The sequence below is a fragment of the Haemaphysalis longicornis genome, unplaced genomic scaffold (genome assembly GCF_048455015.1).
Source record: "Haemaphysalis longicornis isolate Haplotype H1 unplaced genomic scaffold, Haemaphysalis longicornis Haplotype H1 scaffold_2, whole genome shotgun sequence".
In the NCBI taxonomy this organism is placed as follows: domain Eukaryota; kingdom Metazoa; phylum Arthropoda; class Arachnida; order Ixodida; family Ixodidae; genus Haemaphysalis; species Haemaphysalis longicornis.
In genome coordinates, this window is record NW_027526295.1 from 169,621,984 (window position 1) to 169,637,956 (window position 15,973).

The 15,973-nt window shown below is 42.4% G+C and overlaps 1 protein-coding gene across 6 annotated transcripts; it reads right to left on the bottom strand.

Moving 5' to 3' along the window:
• On the bottom strand, positions 1 to 15,415 carry LOC144169488 (uncharacterized). 6 transcript variants are annotated; one of them, XM_077698671.1, is made up of 12 exons: positions 15,235 to 15,388; positions 14,571 to 14,623; positions 13,218 to 13,236; positions 12,711 to 12,733; positions 10,422 to 10,548; positions 8,608 to 8,630; positions 6,627 to 6,771; positions 5,380 to 5,451; positions 5,081 to 5,152; positions 4,814 to 4,885; positions 2,382 to 2,404; positions 1 to 399 (listed from the first exon to the last, which is right to left on the bottom strand). In XM_077698671.1, exons 1-12 carry the CDS (start codon positions 15,261 to 15,263, stop codon positions 221 to 223), a joined length of 837 nt encoding a protein of 278 aa, XP_077554797.1. In that variant the 5' UTR covers positions 15,264 to 15,388; the 3' UTR covers positions 1 to 220. The 6 variants fall into 6 exon arrangements, with proteins under 6 accessions (XP_077554797.1, XP_077554800.1, XP_077554798.1 ...); XM_077698674.1 differs by lacking the exon at positions 4,814 to 4,885 and having other exon boundaries at positions 15,235 to 15,403; XM_077698672.1 differs by lacking the exon at positions 5,380 to 5,451 and having other exon boundaries at positions 15,235 to 15,396.
• Between the last annotated feature and the right edge of the window lie 558 nt (positions 15,416 to 15,973).

Sequence of the window (15,973 nt, forward strand, 5' to 3'; positions counted from 1 at the left end):
TTCATTTTTTCTCCACGCTTTATTCATGGGCCGGGGTTTCGCATGATAACTGCAGTGCAATATGAGACACACAACTTGAAAGTCTCAGTTGTCTGATTTGGCATCCGCCAGGTTATTCCTATCTCCTTGTATGATCGTGAAAGGCATCACAGAGCGTCGGCATTAGGCAAGGTCTCGTTTTGCCAGGTGAAGAAGAACGTTCATGACGAGCAGCGTCGTCTTAGTAGCCAGTCGGAGGGTAGGGCTCCGGGAGGATCGGTGGAGGGTTCCATGGCTTCTCCCACGGCTTGGGTGGCCTTAGGGAGCGGCGTGACCGGGACAGCTGCTGATCAGCGGGTGGAGCGACTGGCAGCGGACTGTCGGGCTTCTCCCATGGAAACTTTCCCCATGCGCCGTACTCTGTTGTAGCATGATGACAGTGAAAGTAAAGGGAAAATTAGGTGTTCTCCTTATAGAAAAAGCACTGGAATTTTCTTAGGATTACCTCACACCTTAAGAATTATTGTGAATTAGAAGTATTCATCTGCAATACATCTGCAATTTTCCTAATCAAGGGCGATATTAGTTTTGTATTTTTGTATATTTTTGTGCTGTCACTGAAATATCTTCCGTGAAGCTTAGTAGGTTGCTGTCTTCGTAGTCCATTGAGGTTCGTACGGATTTGCTTTACAACTTACAAATTATCCTTCAGTCGTAATTAGCTAGCAACTGTACCAACAGTGTCTAAAACTCGGCTATGTGTTTGTTGAAAAAAGGGTGCCCATTGCAATTAACTGTGGCCTGGAGATTGAATGGCTTTCGGACTTCAAACATGCGAAATGTGTTCCATGTAAGACCTACTTATGCATATTTGGAAATGTTCTATGCAAGAAACGTTACTAAAAAAAACATCTGGACAGCTTTTGAAGTGGGCTATCCAGAAAGGCAGTTTACGGGTAGCTTTTGAAGTGGGCTAGCCAGAAAGGCAGTTTAGCGCTCTACTGGGAACGAATCTTGCTCTTATAAATGCGGTGTTGTTGCAGAATTAGCTGTTTGGAGCCGTTCGTGTGGTGCCGTCAAAATTAATTGGAACATGGTGTAGTAAACTGACAGTAACTTCTTCCGAAAACTGCCTGGATGCATCGGTGTGCATTTAAAGATATACTCTCTAACAGAATGAGGTTCCTGTAAACCGAGAATAGCTGTCATGAAGCCAGTAAGACACACATTTTGCGATACTTAAAAATTCTTGTTCCAGTTACTTGTGGCGGCTCCCGTTCAGTAGGGTACAAACTTTGGCTAGTTAGCACATCACAAAAGTGAAATCTGCGCGAAAGACGAGTGCAGCAGGAGGCGAGGTGTGTGTCCATTTTATTTTCGTAGTGCGCACAGTGTTTGGTTGCACGCGTGAGACGATTTATGGCGCGAAGAAGCTTCTAACGATGTAGTTGTCAATGGCGTTCGACCTGACTGCTGCCATTCAGTAAGCGAAATTCTGATAAGCTTTGCTTAGACAAAAGCAGTGGTAAGGGTTGCCAATACGCTCGGCACCAGATGATAATCAAGTTCAGTAGCTGTCGAGATCGCTCCGACGCACACGCCTGGAATTTACATTTACCACACAACGCACCTATGCGAAAGCCGCGGATAGTATGTAGTGAAAGTGTGAGATGTCTTCAGTCTCTGGTATGATCGACGCCAGGCACTGCTAAATTTGAATGTTTTCAGTAGTTTCACACTCGCACTTCAACGTCTGGCCCATTGTAATATTTTCCAAAGACCCGCTGCGACACAAATTTTGGGCCTATCGCCTAAATAGCCCGCATGTCTTGATTATTCGGTCGATTATTAGGTGACCTTTATGGTTATGGCGATGTCTCCGTTATCGTTTACCAATGGCTCATTCAATGTCGGATTCATTTCGTTAAAACTTTCGCGCTTCTATCATTTTCTTCGACAAAACAACGGCCATTTTTACGTTAAAACTCCCCGCATATGTTTATCATCTGCAAGGTTCAAACCTCGTGCGCACTGAAATTTGTGTGCCCGAAAAGTTGCTTTAGGCTGGGAAAAGTTAATCCCCATAGAAAAATCCCCCCGTGGTTATACATGACAGTGCTATCGCTCACGGGAATATTTCCCTCACACTCATTTATTAAAACCTCTTCATGGTGGCTTGTACATAATACGTGGAGCGGAATAATTTGATTGAATTTCGGGAGAAGTTGATGCTCACCAAGGACTGTGTTCTGCCGCGTTTTAGATTACGTTTTTATTTCAAGCGGCTTTGTGTAAAAAAAGGCTTGGGATTTAATTAATGATCCACGGTCGATTCCTAATCCCATATCGCAGCGTCCATAGCGTTGGAATAACAAGACAAATACTATGACTGATTCACTCACCATTGCCATCAATGATGGGGATCCTGCAAAAAGAAATGGTAAGAGAAAATTGGTCCAACTCCCTCAAGATCATCTTACATGCGCTGGTTCTAGGTACATTATGCGGACACAATAAGCTGTCAGTATGACCATTTTTGCGTTGCCCTTGTTTCATTGATGTGACATCACAAAATAATGTCTTAGCGGGCGTATAGATAGACGAATGTGTTGTGAGGGTAAAAATAGCTTCACGTTTCAAGCCAAGGTTAACACTTGGAAGCAAACCTTGAGTGGTAAGCTGAAGTTCTTGGGCGAGCTGTACAACAGTTTAGGTCAACAGACACTCATCAACGTCAGCCAGGGTGTCTTGCACGCTCCCTATCGGTATTTCGCTCGTCATCCATGGAAACTTCATTCCCCGAAGCTGCCATTCTAGTTGGCAGACTCATGCGAAACTGCGCAACACTTTAGCCACACAGTTATGTGACACCTCGGCGTGTCAAGCTTGCAATGAAGCCGTCCTGATCACCAGCGCCGCATATGATAATACCGTGAGCTACGCGTTAACAAAGCGATCAGGAGCACAAACACATTCCATTCTCCCGCTTATGGTGGCATAAGGGGAAGAATAAAATTTTTATGCATTTTAATTGCTTACGTGGAGTGGGTATCCAAGATCTCAGAAACGAATATACGCTTTAAGTTGAAAATAAGTAAAGTGTATTTAATTCTTCAACCTCTATTGAAACACACAGTTTTGTTTGTGTAACCGTGGTTTAACTTAGATATTTTCGAAATACTACACACAATGCACGAACAAGTAAATTTTTGTCAATGTTTTTTTCTCAGAAAAAAAGGATCCCTGCAGTATTTTTCCGTACTTTTTAAAATTTCTTTCCTTTTTCTAAACATAAGATTACCATAACCAGCCTATTTATGACCACGGCAGGGGGAAGACATCTCCCATACACTTCTAATCGCTTATATATCGCGATTCTCAAGCCCTTTCTGTGCCCCTGGTTATCCTATTTCATCCCTGTATCGAGTAATGACACCCCCCCCCCCTAATTTGAGCTACGTCTCTCGGTATCCCCATTGTTACCCGGATAGCCCATCAGTTGTCAGTCCCTCCCCCTCCCTCTTACATGACTGGCCCAAGAAGTACTCGTCTTAATTTGAACGGTGCTACCCATCCCTCTTTCTATGGTAAGCTGGACTGTCTTAAGGGCATACAAGCAAATATCTAGCACCAACAGTTCATAGAAGGTGATTTTTCCCACTTGTGGGCATCGCTTATTGAACGTGTATTTCATTTGTCAAGTTTTATCCCAATGTATACATTAGATAAACGCATGCACCCTGCCATCTTTCCTGCCTTTCGCTCGAGATGATCCTGTTTCCAGCACTTGCCAATATGGGAGTATGGCATTCTGTACGTTATTAAGTTTCATACTATTATATATAGTATAGGGAAATCTGGCGCTGCAGTCGCGGGCCTTCGTGCACGCCGCCATTGCTGCTAGCGACGTTCCTAGTCTTCTTGTCTTGCCTATCCACATTGCTTCTTTTTTGTTTCGAACTCAAAATCAATAAAAAAGGGTAACGTCGTTTTCTTGTTTATTTTACATTAACCTCAATAATTCCTGATAACTCAATCTTCTGGAGCTTTAATTTTCTAATATTCAAACAAATTCGATTAATCTTCTACAGCGATATTGTGGATTCTTTGCAGCCAGAGGTAACTTTCTAGCCTGTTCATGAGCCATACCATGAACAAGTGGAACTTGCCTGCCCAGTGCATGACGGAACGCTCCTTGAAGCGCGGCTCCCTTAGTCAGTGGCGCCAGATTTACCTCTGGTATATATTAGCATGAAACTGTGGGCTGTAGGCAGGCGGAGTTTGAGAGAAATTCTCTCGCCAAATTCAGGTAGGCTCATAAAATATATTTATAGAAGTTTTAGTTTTTGCTTGTCTTCCTGTGTACTCGTTTTCTTAAAGGGGATAACTTATGCGATTAGCAGCGGCTATAGTTCTTTGTAGCCGGATTCGGTTTTCTGGTGATCACTTGTTTCAAATCTATTTAATTAATTTATACCCATGTATAATCACTTAAATATATATATATATATATATATATATATATATATATATATATACACAAAAATGGTTTCGACCACGGTAAAAAAAGAGAACAGATTTAATAACGTTTCGGCCGAGGGACCGGCCTTCGTCAGAGGGACCGGCCTTCGTCAGTTGGTATCTGACGAAGGCCGGTCTCTCGGCCGAAACGTTATTAAATCTGTTCTCTTTTTTTACCGTGGTCGAAACCATTTTTGTGTATATTCTACCGGCGTCCAGGAAAACTTTGTTGCTGTATATATATATATATATATATATATATATATACGAATGATCCCCATAATATATTAATATATGTGAATGAAGTACGTACGCTGAAAACCTTGGGGACTTTCCTTCAAGCCAATCCCTGTTCCACCAACGGCCGATCTGAGAGTACGGCGTCCTATATATCAGGAAAAACGTTTTGGTAATTTCATTCACAGATTCGCAAAAGTCTGCAATATATTATATGGTTTTTTCTTGTTCCCACGTTTTCTCCTGATAGTGACGTATGATAAAATTATGCTTGATGACAGTTTACTGAAAGGAGCGTTCGGTCTTCAAAATCTAATTTATTTGAATTAGATGAGGTACTTACCCGGAAAACCTGGGGGACTTTCCCTCAAGCCAATCCCTGTTCCACCAACGGCCGATCTGGGAGTACGGCGTCCTGTATGTCAGAAAAAACTTTTAGATAATTCCATTCAGAGATTCCTAAAAGTCTACAATAGATTATATCGTTTTTTCGTGCTCCCGCGTTTCCCCTGATAGTGACGTATGATACAATTATTCTTGATGACAGTTCACTGGAAGCAGCTTTCGGCATTTAGGCGATTATGCTTGAGTGAATCTCATTTATTTGAATTGTTGATATTTATATACTGATGAAGTACGTACCCTGAGAACCTTGGGGACTTTCCCTCAAGCCAATCCCTGTTCCACCAACGGCCGATCTGGGAGTACGGCGTCCTAGCAAACAAAAAGAGGGGTTCGAAGCTTTTATATTTCGGCCAGTATTTCTTATTTCATTTATTAATTTGGTCATACTGTTAACCCTCTCTTGAGGGTCGCTACAGGGCGAAAATAAATACATTTCACAGTGAGGCGACAAAGAACAGTAACGAAGCAGATTAGGATATATGAACCATTAAAAAAAACAAATCGACACCTAATTGGAGTTTTTTCACTCCCGAATACCCCACAAGATCAAATAACAGTTTATTCGACCATTCGATAACAGCACAAAAAAGGACTAGCGATATACGACCGTATGCGCGTGAATACGTTGAAGTGTTGTTGTGTGACTTATTCGCTAACCACATCTCATAGCAGCTTTCACTTACTAATCTTCGTTTCTTTATTTTTATTTGGCAGCCTGTGTACCATAAAGCGGGCGTGATCAAACATTAATATCGCCCATTTTAATCTTGGTCTCGAATGCTTCTCCGTATCCTGTCACCATTCCTTCCGCCAAAATATCTACACTGTTCGGAATTTCCATAGCAATATATAGTGCGCGACCAGAAACAGACAAATCAGAGTTTGGCGGTGTGACAGTTGTAGTCATTTGAGGGTAACGAGTTGTGTACTTCAGCAATTTTACTCCCTGTCATGTGTACGGGACTTCCTAGGATGGGTTTTCTCATTTTTAACAGCTACGAAGCGCCTAACAGTTAGCCGGAACTTTCGTTCCAAGCGAAGACGGGACAGGCCTAACGTAATCCCGGCTTTCTATAACTTTACCAACGTCATGGAATCAATTCTCCGCCTTTCGTAAAATTAGGCTTTCTATACTACATTTCCGAGTTTTAAAAATTCGTGAAGAAAAAAGTTATATATAAACTGACTATTTAAAAATTTCGCCTTGGTCATGATCATCATAATATTAATCATCATCCTGTTTTAAGGCCTCTCCCGTATTCTTCCAGGCGCTCTTCCCTAGAGATGCCCTGGCGGCTTTGCGTCCGAATTTCCTTTCATCTCGCCATAGAGTTAATCCTCTACTTCCAGTCTTCTCTCTGCCAATTGATCAGTAGTCAGTTCTGCGCATTACATGTCCAGCACGAGCTCGAAGTTTGGGCCTGCGAGTACAGCGAGGCTAAAAATGGCGGAGCCATAAAAGGCCGAGAATCCGAAGCACATACTGGTGATTTCCTTCTTGGTCGTCCTTGACCCACCAACGGCCTATCTGCGAGAACTGCGTATCTCCGGGTGGCACAAAAGGAGGAGGGTTTCCAGGCCGCTCCCATGGGAACCTTCCCCAGGCACGGTATTCCTCAGTCGTCTCGCCTGGCAAAAAAGGGGCATGGAAGAAAGGACGGCTAAATCAAAGCCGTTCCGCTTTTCCCCAATAAATCAGTCGTGTTGCCAGAAAACAACTGGGTTGCGAGGAAATGAATAAATTGTTGGTTATAATTTGTGAATTCAGAAGTACAAATATGTTTGCGGATACAAACAACAAACGCACGGAAATACCTTATATACGTAGTAGTACTACCCCGAAAATATTCCGATTTCCACTTTTTCTAAGCCAGCATGCAGGCTTAGTTTCGTCACCACCGCTGGCATGAAATGATCACGTACTCAGGCTATCGGCACCAAATGAGCACGCGTTATTCTAGAAACTACGAAATTTGTGTTCAGGAGGAGCCTGGCCAAAGACTGCGGAGCTTTGACTGTAATTGCATTTAGCAATCACTTCTTCTGTCTTTCTAGATTTCCAGCACAACTTTTCTCTAATAAACCCTTGTTTCAATCAGTTGGATCGCCATCTGGCTTCTATGCTAGTTCACATTTCGTGAATAGTAACCGCTGTGCTGGCTCAATTCGAGTTTCCATTCGCTGACACCAGGAGCAGTATCGAAGCATCTCCCCTTACTCATTCATTTTTATTTCTTGCCTCAACTGCTCCCGATGTTTCACTCATAATTCTAGCGCGTGTCCATTACAAAGGGCGCCCCAGAAAAATGACCTGCCACATATTAAGGGATTGAGCTGCTAAAGAGTCGAGGTGGTAACGGGTACAAGTAACCGCGCCAAAAGGTGCTTTTTCGGTAGATCGAGAGGAAACTTAACGTTATACTTGCATGTCAAATTTCGACATACGGGAATGAATTGAGCGTAGCAGGTGGATTAGTAGTCCTCCACAATATATGACGCGCCTAATATAACAGATGCCACTTCGGGGAGTAAAACCTCAACTTAAAACAAAACTATGCATGCGTAGAACCCGGAAGTATTCGGGCACAGGCGCGCCTAATGCAATAACAAAAAACGTCAGTATAACAAATTCATTTCGGCTCAAAAGTCTGCTTACGTGCATCGAATGCTAGTGCATCATGGCTTCAACTCGCAATATTTTTCATATTTCGTTGCCATTACATTGCGCTTGCGTCCTCTTCTTCGCTTTCCTTTGTTATTCCTCCGTGGCTACCAAGGTTCCCACCACTGAGAACACCGTAGTGAGAAGGTTAAATCGTTAATATGGTAGCTTCCTGGTACCAGCATGACACACACGGGCTGCAGCAGTAACGAAGTCGTTAAGTATCGCCAGGTGAAGCTCAATTCTCTGGTATTGAAAGCACGTAAGTGGCCAGATTTAGGTGTCGCAAGTAACTTTTTTCGAAGGGCGCTCTATGCTCTATAAAGTCACGACAGGCGCATGCTCGTTTCGTGCTTTATTTCTTCTCTTGGGAGCCTTTCCGTTCTGATATAAAGTACCTCGGAAACAGTGCTACGTGTATCGCCATCGTAGAGCTCAGGATTAAAGTTAAGTCACTTGCCCGTCTCCCGCCTCCTTGCGTTTTATTCACGCTACTGCACGGTTTTTTTAGTTAGGTGTGGGCGTGCCGGCCATTGGTACCAGCTACTGTGGACCGGGAACGCATGATATTTCTACACATGTGGTATATAAACCCCTTTCATTAAAATGGTATGGGGCCTCTAGAAAACGCAGCACGAGCATATTTTATTTTGTAGCAAAGCTGATGTGGAAGCCCATGGTTGTCAAAATAATTGACAAAATTTCAGAGCTCCTGAATGTTTTTACGACTGAAAATCCTTGAAAACTAGAAACCTGTCTCTAGCTGAGTACTTAGATTCCCGTTACAGATGAGAAGTCCTCACCTTGGGGATCCACACTTGAGGACCTAGAATAAAGCCAAAAAGGAGTATGTTGGTAAAGCATGGTCTTTTTCAAAAGTTTTCTATACAATACTATGTACAGCACTGCTCTTGTGACATAAAAAACGAATAAACGGGCAACAAAAAATTGTTCAGACAATTCCCGATTGCTGTGTTATCAAATTATTTAATGCTTGTGGTGTTATTGAATAGCATTAGGTAATTTATTTTTTGCGGTTTTCAAATTAGTTGCACACAGTTCTCATGAAACGTTTAAAGGGGCAATGAAGACGAAATGACAGTTTTGTTCATTCGAAAGGTTGCCTGGTTAGAATAACGCTTACACGAATTTTAACGAAAGCCTGGCTAAAATAAGCTATATAATAAGGAAAAAAGTAAGTGGCCATTCAACCCACTCGCTAATTTCTCGCACTGGAAGCTATGACGTATTATGGGCAGCTGCGCAATTGCCAAAACATAGGCCGACAAAAGCAAACGCAGGCTAGGAAGGGCTTATGAGCTTGCGGAAAGAATAATTTGCACCTAAGTTTAATGCATATTCTGTTTATAGTTGTATGAACGGTGGGGTAAACAATGGAACTTACGAGCGGACACGTAAACATAAAAGCACCAGTGCGTACTGGCACACTATGCTTGCTATAGCTGCATACCAGTCCGGCGCGTCGGTGTTTTCTCACACGACACTGGCAATTTGGCGTAACGGAAATTGTTTTACATGACCCTGTTTGTACAGAATACCACCCACTAAGTCATTAAACTATTACTATGAACTATAACAAAAATAATCATGTGCAAATCTAGTCATAACAATGCGAGTGCGGACAGCCGGCCTGAGCGGTATACTGGCGCCATCTAGAGGACCGAAAATAAACGAAGCAACCTCAGGCGTTTCGTCGTCCGCTGCAGCCCTAGTTAGCATACTTAATATTCGTTTCAAAAATACCTGCCGCGGATACGTCGTCGCTTACATCAAGAAACCCAAGATTTAACGGGAGAATTGAAATTTTGGTTTAAGTTTTGTGTAATTTCTCAGTGAATAAAGCAGTGTTTGATGCCGGGCGAGCGCTGGTTGCACTATAAAAACGTGACCTTTAGAATAAAACAAACGTGTATTTTGTCTGCATAGCCCCGTTAGATGTGAACGGTTGACAGAAAGCATGGCTTAAAACAAGGAACTACGCAGTCCAATACCGCGAAATAGCGCTTTCACAAATTCGGGATAAGTTCAGCCTTATTCGAGCGTGGCCAGTAAATTATCTCTTTTTTAAAATTGGCCATCCTTTCACGTACCATCATATTTACATATAAGTCTAGAAACTATTTTTTCCATTTTGTTACACAAATCGGCACCAGTAATGCTAGAAATCAGTTCGTAATCAGAAATGAAAAACGAGTGGCCGTAAACTAGATGTCAATACAGCGCAAACTGTAACCGCCGTTCCATGAAGTGTGTTCTATACTAACTCATTGTGCCTTAGTAAACACTTTACAAGGTGTATGCTGAGTAAATGTCTCACATGCCTATGCAACAGTACCGCGACGTTGTGGGAAGTACCTTTTGGCGTGGCGTCACGTCTAATTGTCCGCCTAAAATATCATCCCTTCCAGAAGGGTAATTCATTTTGCCAACCTTTTATAAATAAAAGAGCCAGCCATGCTCAGGGGGACAGTGAGTTTCTGCACATTCCGGCGCGAATTTTTAACACTCGTGAACGCTTAAGCCATTATCCCATTCCGTGTAATTAATGAAACAAAAGCCGAATCCAACAAATTGCTTTAGCACTCATTGCACGTACCTCAGCTTCTCATCTTGTTCAGCCTGTCCTGCCTGGGAGTACAGGAAGAAGTCGTCGATTGGCGCGAAGGGTGGCGGGTTCCCAGGTTGATCCCAGGGGTACTTTCCCCAGATTCTGTACTCGTCTTCTGTGAAATAATGGCAAAATAAGCTTCAGTGGTGAGAAGAATACAATTTTTCTTGAGATACGTGTTCAGATGCGCTATTATTGCTGGGCATCAATCAATACTCTAGGTAGGAAATTACAGAAAACTCCAAATACTACTCTGCTGCTTGATAACTGTCATAACTGCTCCTGTCTAGCCCTTCTGAGAATCATGAATCCACTGAAGCGAAAAGTAAAGCGATAAAAAGGCCCAAAATTTATAAAAAGCGCATTCAGTGAGAACTGATAGTCATATAGCTTGGATATAAAGTGTGCGTTCTTGATTATTGTGCGGATAAAACAACCATTTTTTTACGTAGACCTATAAACGTACTACATAATAACGAAGCAAGAAAAAATCACGTTCTTGTAGCATAGAAGACCTTCGTGTCGAACAGCGTAACGAATTTCAAAGTACTGCTATGCTCAGACTACCGACGCAAAAGCCATATCATGATCATGGGCGTAAAAAATGGCGTGTCATGCAGTTCGGTAGGCTGCTAGGTGAATTGACGTGATTATAAGTTATATAAGTCATCATAAGTGATTATAAGTTTATAAGTCATTATAAGTTATTACGACAGTTGCGGCAACAGTTTGAACCCGGCCTAAGGCTGGCAGGCACACCATTTAGGCAGTCATCACCCAAGCTGCGAACTTTGTAAAACGAGGTTGTCAGTTTGAGTTTGACGTGACAACGTCACACCGGCGAGAGAAATGGGTGTTGCTCTTGGCTACTGTCTGCGCATGCGCAAGAACCCCTCATCTCAAGAAGAAATGAAGCTTTGGAGCGCATTTTTTACGAAGCATGGTTCAGTAGCGCGACGCTAAAAGCTTGCGGCAACCTTAAAAGACATCGTCGCTTTTACATATTTATCCCCCAGGCCTTTCGAGACGTGTAATCTCCGGCCGCAAGCAATAATCGGCCCGCAGTTACAGCGCTTGTTCAGCGTCTCCCGATGCAAACACAGCCGTCAGCGATAACAGAGTGACCCAGATATTGCAAGGTACACGTGCCCTTTGATTATCACCGCCCCGAATTCCGTTCCTGAAGAACGGTTTCAGAGAATGGAAGCGGTTTTTTTTCCCAAGAAGCCGGATACCCGGCGAGTCAGATGACAATTCATTGTTTACTTTGGCTCACCTTGGCTCTATTCGCTCGGCGGGCACTTTATACTGCGAGACTAACACATCCCATGACGACAGGAGGTTGTTTCTTCTGGACACACAAACTTATTTGTCCATAGACTGATTACTATTATATAAGATTAATATTCGCCCAATAAAACTATAGACGAGGCCTTGCGCTGTGGCAGTTTGCCTAGGATTACACAGGGGAACTAAACGCTGTTTAATTAAGGCTCCTAATAGCCATTTCATGGAATTGGGAGTCCGAATATTGAGGTGAAAGACAATGCGGCAGTAAGGGCGCTTGCGGTGGTCTAGTGTGCGTCTGTTTGGGCCAATTACAATACCTTCACAGAGACACCGAAGCAATTTTGGGGTTAAATCTGAACTTCTGGGCAGATTTACGTGTTGTTAATCTCTCTACAGCAAATATTACCCAAGCCTTCTCTATTAAATGTTTGTCGAAAACGCTGCGGAAGATCAGATACGAACGGTTGTAATGAGCAGCGCCGTTGTTTCTTTTAGCTGAGACAAAGTTAAGCGGAGGCAGAGGATATTCTTAACATGCCTCATCAGCTGCTCCAGAGTCGAAAATTGGTAGCATAACCAATAAACCTCATGGAAGTAAAATACGTAAGTGCGTACGCGGACGTGAAATTACTACCGACATTTTTTTTTCAATCAGTAAAGTTATTTTATTTGGTACCGAAAATTTGCATTCGAATAACTCATGAAGTAGATAATTTACGATCACCAATACTCACTATATGCTGTTCTGTAGCTAGAGAGGTAGATAAAAACTACGTGTTAGCTTTTTATTAGATGCATATTCGCAAAAATCAGAACAGTAAGTGCGGTCGTAAGCAGAATTGAAGGTTACGTTTTAATTGTTACTGCACCTTTATTCGATAAGCTAAAACTATCCAACATGCTGTCACATCGAAATACCATCGATCCTAGTGTTTCGCAACTGTGACCATTGTAAATGAGCAACGACAACAGGTCTCCCCCACTTACCTTCGCTGTGCTTGTTTGTATTGCTGTGATGAAAGAAAAAAATGACGTCAAAATGAGGAGGAGAGAAAGTGTAGAACCTAATTTTTGAACATGTGCCAGACTTAGTTTTCCGTCCTCAGCATTCATCCTTTAAAAATTGCTCAAGCTTAAGACTAATAAAACTTGGCGCCAAGTGTGGCGCAGCGTTCTGCTACCATTTACCCTGCTTGTAGCAAATTCTACACCTATTAGTCCGTATTAGTGAAGCAAAAATACCACGGTTTACACGTACACAATTAAAGCAGATTGAATACAAAAAATAAATACAACAAACTGGACGTCGTACAGCAGTTCGTGTTAATACTTTACAGGACATCCCCTCCAATCAAAGCTTCTTCAGTTATTTCAAGTGTCGGTGGTCCGATTCTGCAACTACGACTAATGTATCTCCCGTTTTATGCCCATATAAAATACAACATTTAAAGTGGTTATATTTGAATTCTTTATGGGTATTTTACCGATACTTACGAGTCCACAGCCGCTCCAGCTGAAAAATAAAAATAGAAAAGAATTAGGTTCTTGTTAGAACATAATGTGTAGATTACGGTCAAGTTTTCTCAACTGGGAGCGACAGAGGAAAGCGTTTTGTTAAATATCAAACGTAAAAAACGAACCTAATGGGGCTTTGTAACTTTCGGCAGGAGAAAGAAAGAAATTCAAAACATTTTGCCCCACCGAAGGGGCGATGTCGCTTTTAGGAAACTCCGTCGGACTATTTCTATGGCTTAGGTAAAATAAGTCTGTCCAAGTAAAACCATCTCAAGAAATAGAAATAAGATCCTGTCGATATGGCAGTTCTTTTGGATATTCTTCACCGAGGATTTTTATACATGCCAGAACATCTCACAGACACAATGCTTCTTTTTTGCCGCATCCGTCGCAAAAACCCCTACTACGGCCTGAACTAAAACAAGCAACTCTATGTGAAAATATTAATCACTTAGTCATTACGTCTTCGTGGAGAATACCTGTGCTGCCTTTTCTCTTTCTCTATACTTCCAGTGCAGGATGCCTAAGAGGGCTGTAGCCAAAGCATAATTCTAGAACAGATAAGATGTGCCGAATTGTTCATTTGATCGTCCAACGCATTTTAACAATAATATTTTTTTTTGTTCAAGAGCAATGTAAGGAAATTCACAAACGACCCTGGAAGCTTAGAGTAAGAACCGCACAAAAATTTCGCTGCACCGTTTCATGGCGCGACCACAGCAATGAATTTATGACAAAATTTAAAGGACCCTGCAACACTTTTTGCGTTTTAACCTTTATAGAGAACGGCCAATTATCGCCTTCGATCATTAAGCTAAGCAGCCACAAAATATTCCAGCCAAATATTATTTCCGTATTTTTAACAGATAACTCAAAACTGGCTTTAAAGATTTTTTTCTTTTCCGTGTGGTTCTAACAAATGCACACTACAGACGCTTTAAAAGAAGTCACAAGAGCTATAGGCAGAAACCAAAATAAGGTATTTGATGCGACGACTTAATGACACAGTACTGTTATGGGCTAGGGATAACTATAACGCTCACAGAGATCTCATGCCCGAAGAAAAGGGGTAAATCGTTTACCAGTATGGCAGCCGGGCCTGTTTAATGTGGCTATACATTGTGCACGCCTTGCCGGGCTAACAAAGTATTTTTCTTAACTACGTGGCTTTACTATAACGAGCCACGTATATCGCTTGGAAGGCTTGTATCGCGAATAATAATGATTAAGCTTCCATCTTTTCAGCTTTGGTATTGCCATTATTTACATATGGATTCAGCATGTAAAACACCTGGTCTTAACCCTATTGAAAATGAAAACAGCAATACTCACATATGGCCAAAAGGAGGCTGAAGAAAACGGCACACCCAGCGGGCTTCATTGTACTGCAAGACATATGCGTCAACTGTTAGCGATGTACAAAAATTTATGAATCCGCGGTGATTGATGACATTCTATCGCTCGCCGGCAGGAATGACGTAATGCTTCGAAATTGGTAGCGTGAAATAAGAACTTCAAACTTCAAGGTTCAAGTTGTGTTCCGCAGAAACTTATTTCTGTGTTGGACGGCTCCTTAACTCATTTAAACTGTCATTTTTTGTTCTTTGCCACAAACTCTCATCAATTCGTATTATTGTCTCCCTCTTATCCCAGAGTCATTAGTTAGCTCAGGTTCCCGCATTTGTTTTGGAATACAGCCGCAGAACCGTACAATATTCTCTTTATGACCCTGATTCGCCTACTCGTATCCCATGTACAACCATGAACAGGTAGGGCAAGGACTGGAGGACTAACCTGCACACCAGCTTACCTTACCGGAAAACGTGTAAAAATGAAAAAAATTATGCCTATTCTACCAATGTTACGAAAATGGAGTCCTTTTTATCAGTACGGCAAGAGTAACACTGTCTCGAAATGCGCGAAAGAAAAGGCTGATAATAAATGGTTTAACATTTAGGGGATGAAGACTGGAGCTGCACCGTAACGGCCTACTTACCTCGTAGTGTGAGTCGTGCACTTAGACATATGGGAAGGAACGATGCCAGCTCCTAAGGTCAGCGCGGTATTTATATTTGCCTCAAGAAAAGCCGCTCTTGCAGGGAGCTATTGTTAGATGGTATCAACTACTTCACACTGCTGAGATAAAAAATCACGTGGGAACTTTCCAACTCGAAGAGTTGCGGATGGGCGTCTGCAACTCTCCGAGTTCGCCTCGTTCTTCTTATCATTTTCTTTCCGTTGTCTACGTTTGCTGAAACCTCTTCCCGTATGATGGAATTTTTCCACTCCAAAGCGATGTCACGACTTGTGTTCCCCGGCGTAGTGTATATAACTGGTCGTATAGCAAAGAGATCAAGAGAAAACAAACGGCAAAAAACCTCACCTATTGGGCCTTGACGCAACACATCTTCTTTTTTTTTTTTGCTGTTCATCAGACCATTTCCCTTTCCCCTGAAACCTCAGCGCAGCCTTTCTACGCGATTGGAGTGTGTGGCAAGCATTGCGATATATTTCTGTGGAGGGGGCCACACGAGGGGCTATTGCGTTTCCTGGGACGCGTAGCGTTGGAAGCTCAGACGCTTGACAGCTGCTAGCTTTAGACTTCCTGGCTTACAGAGCAAGTTTTCTTTCGGTTCTGCTTTGCGGTGGACGATAGCGGCTTGAACAGGTGGAGTTTCGTTTGTTGACGCAACTTACGAGACTAAACGTGCTGCTTGCTAGGTCAGTACCGGAAC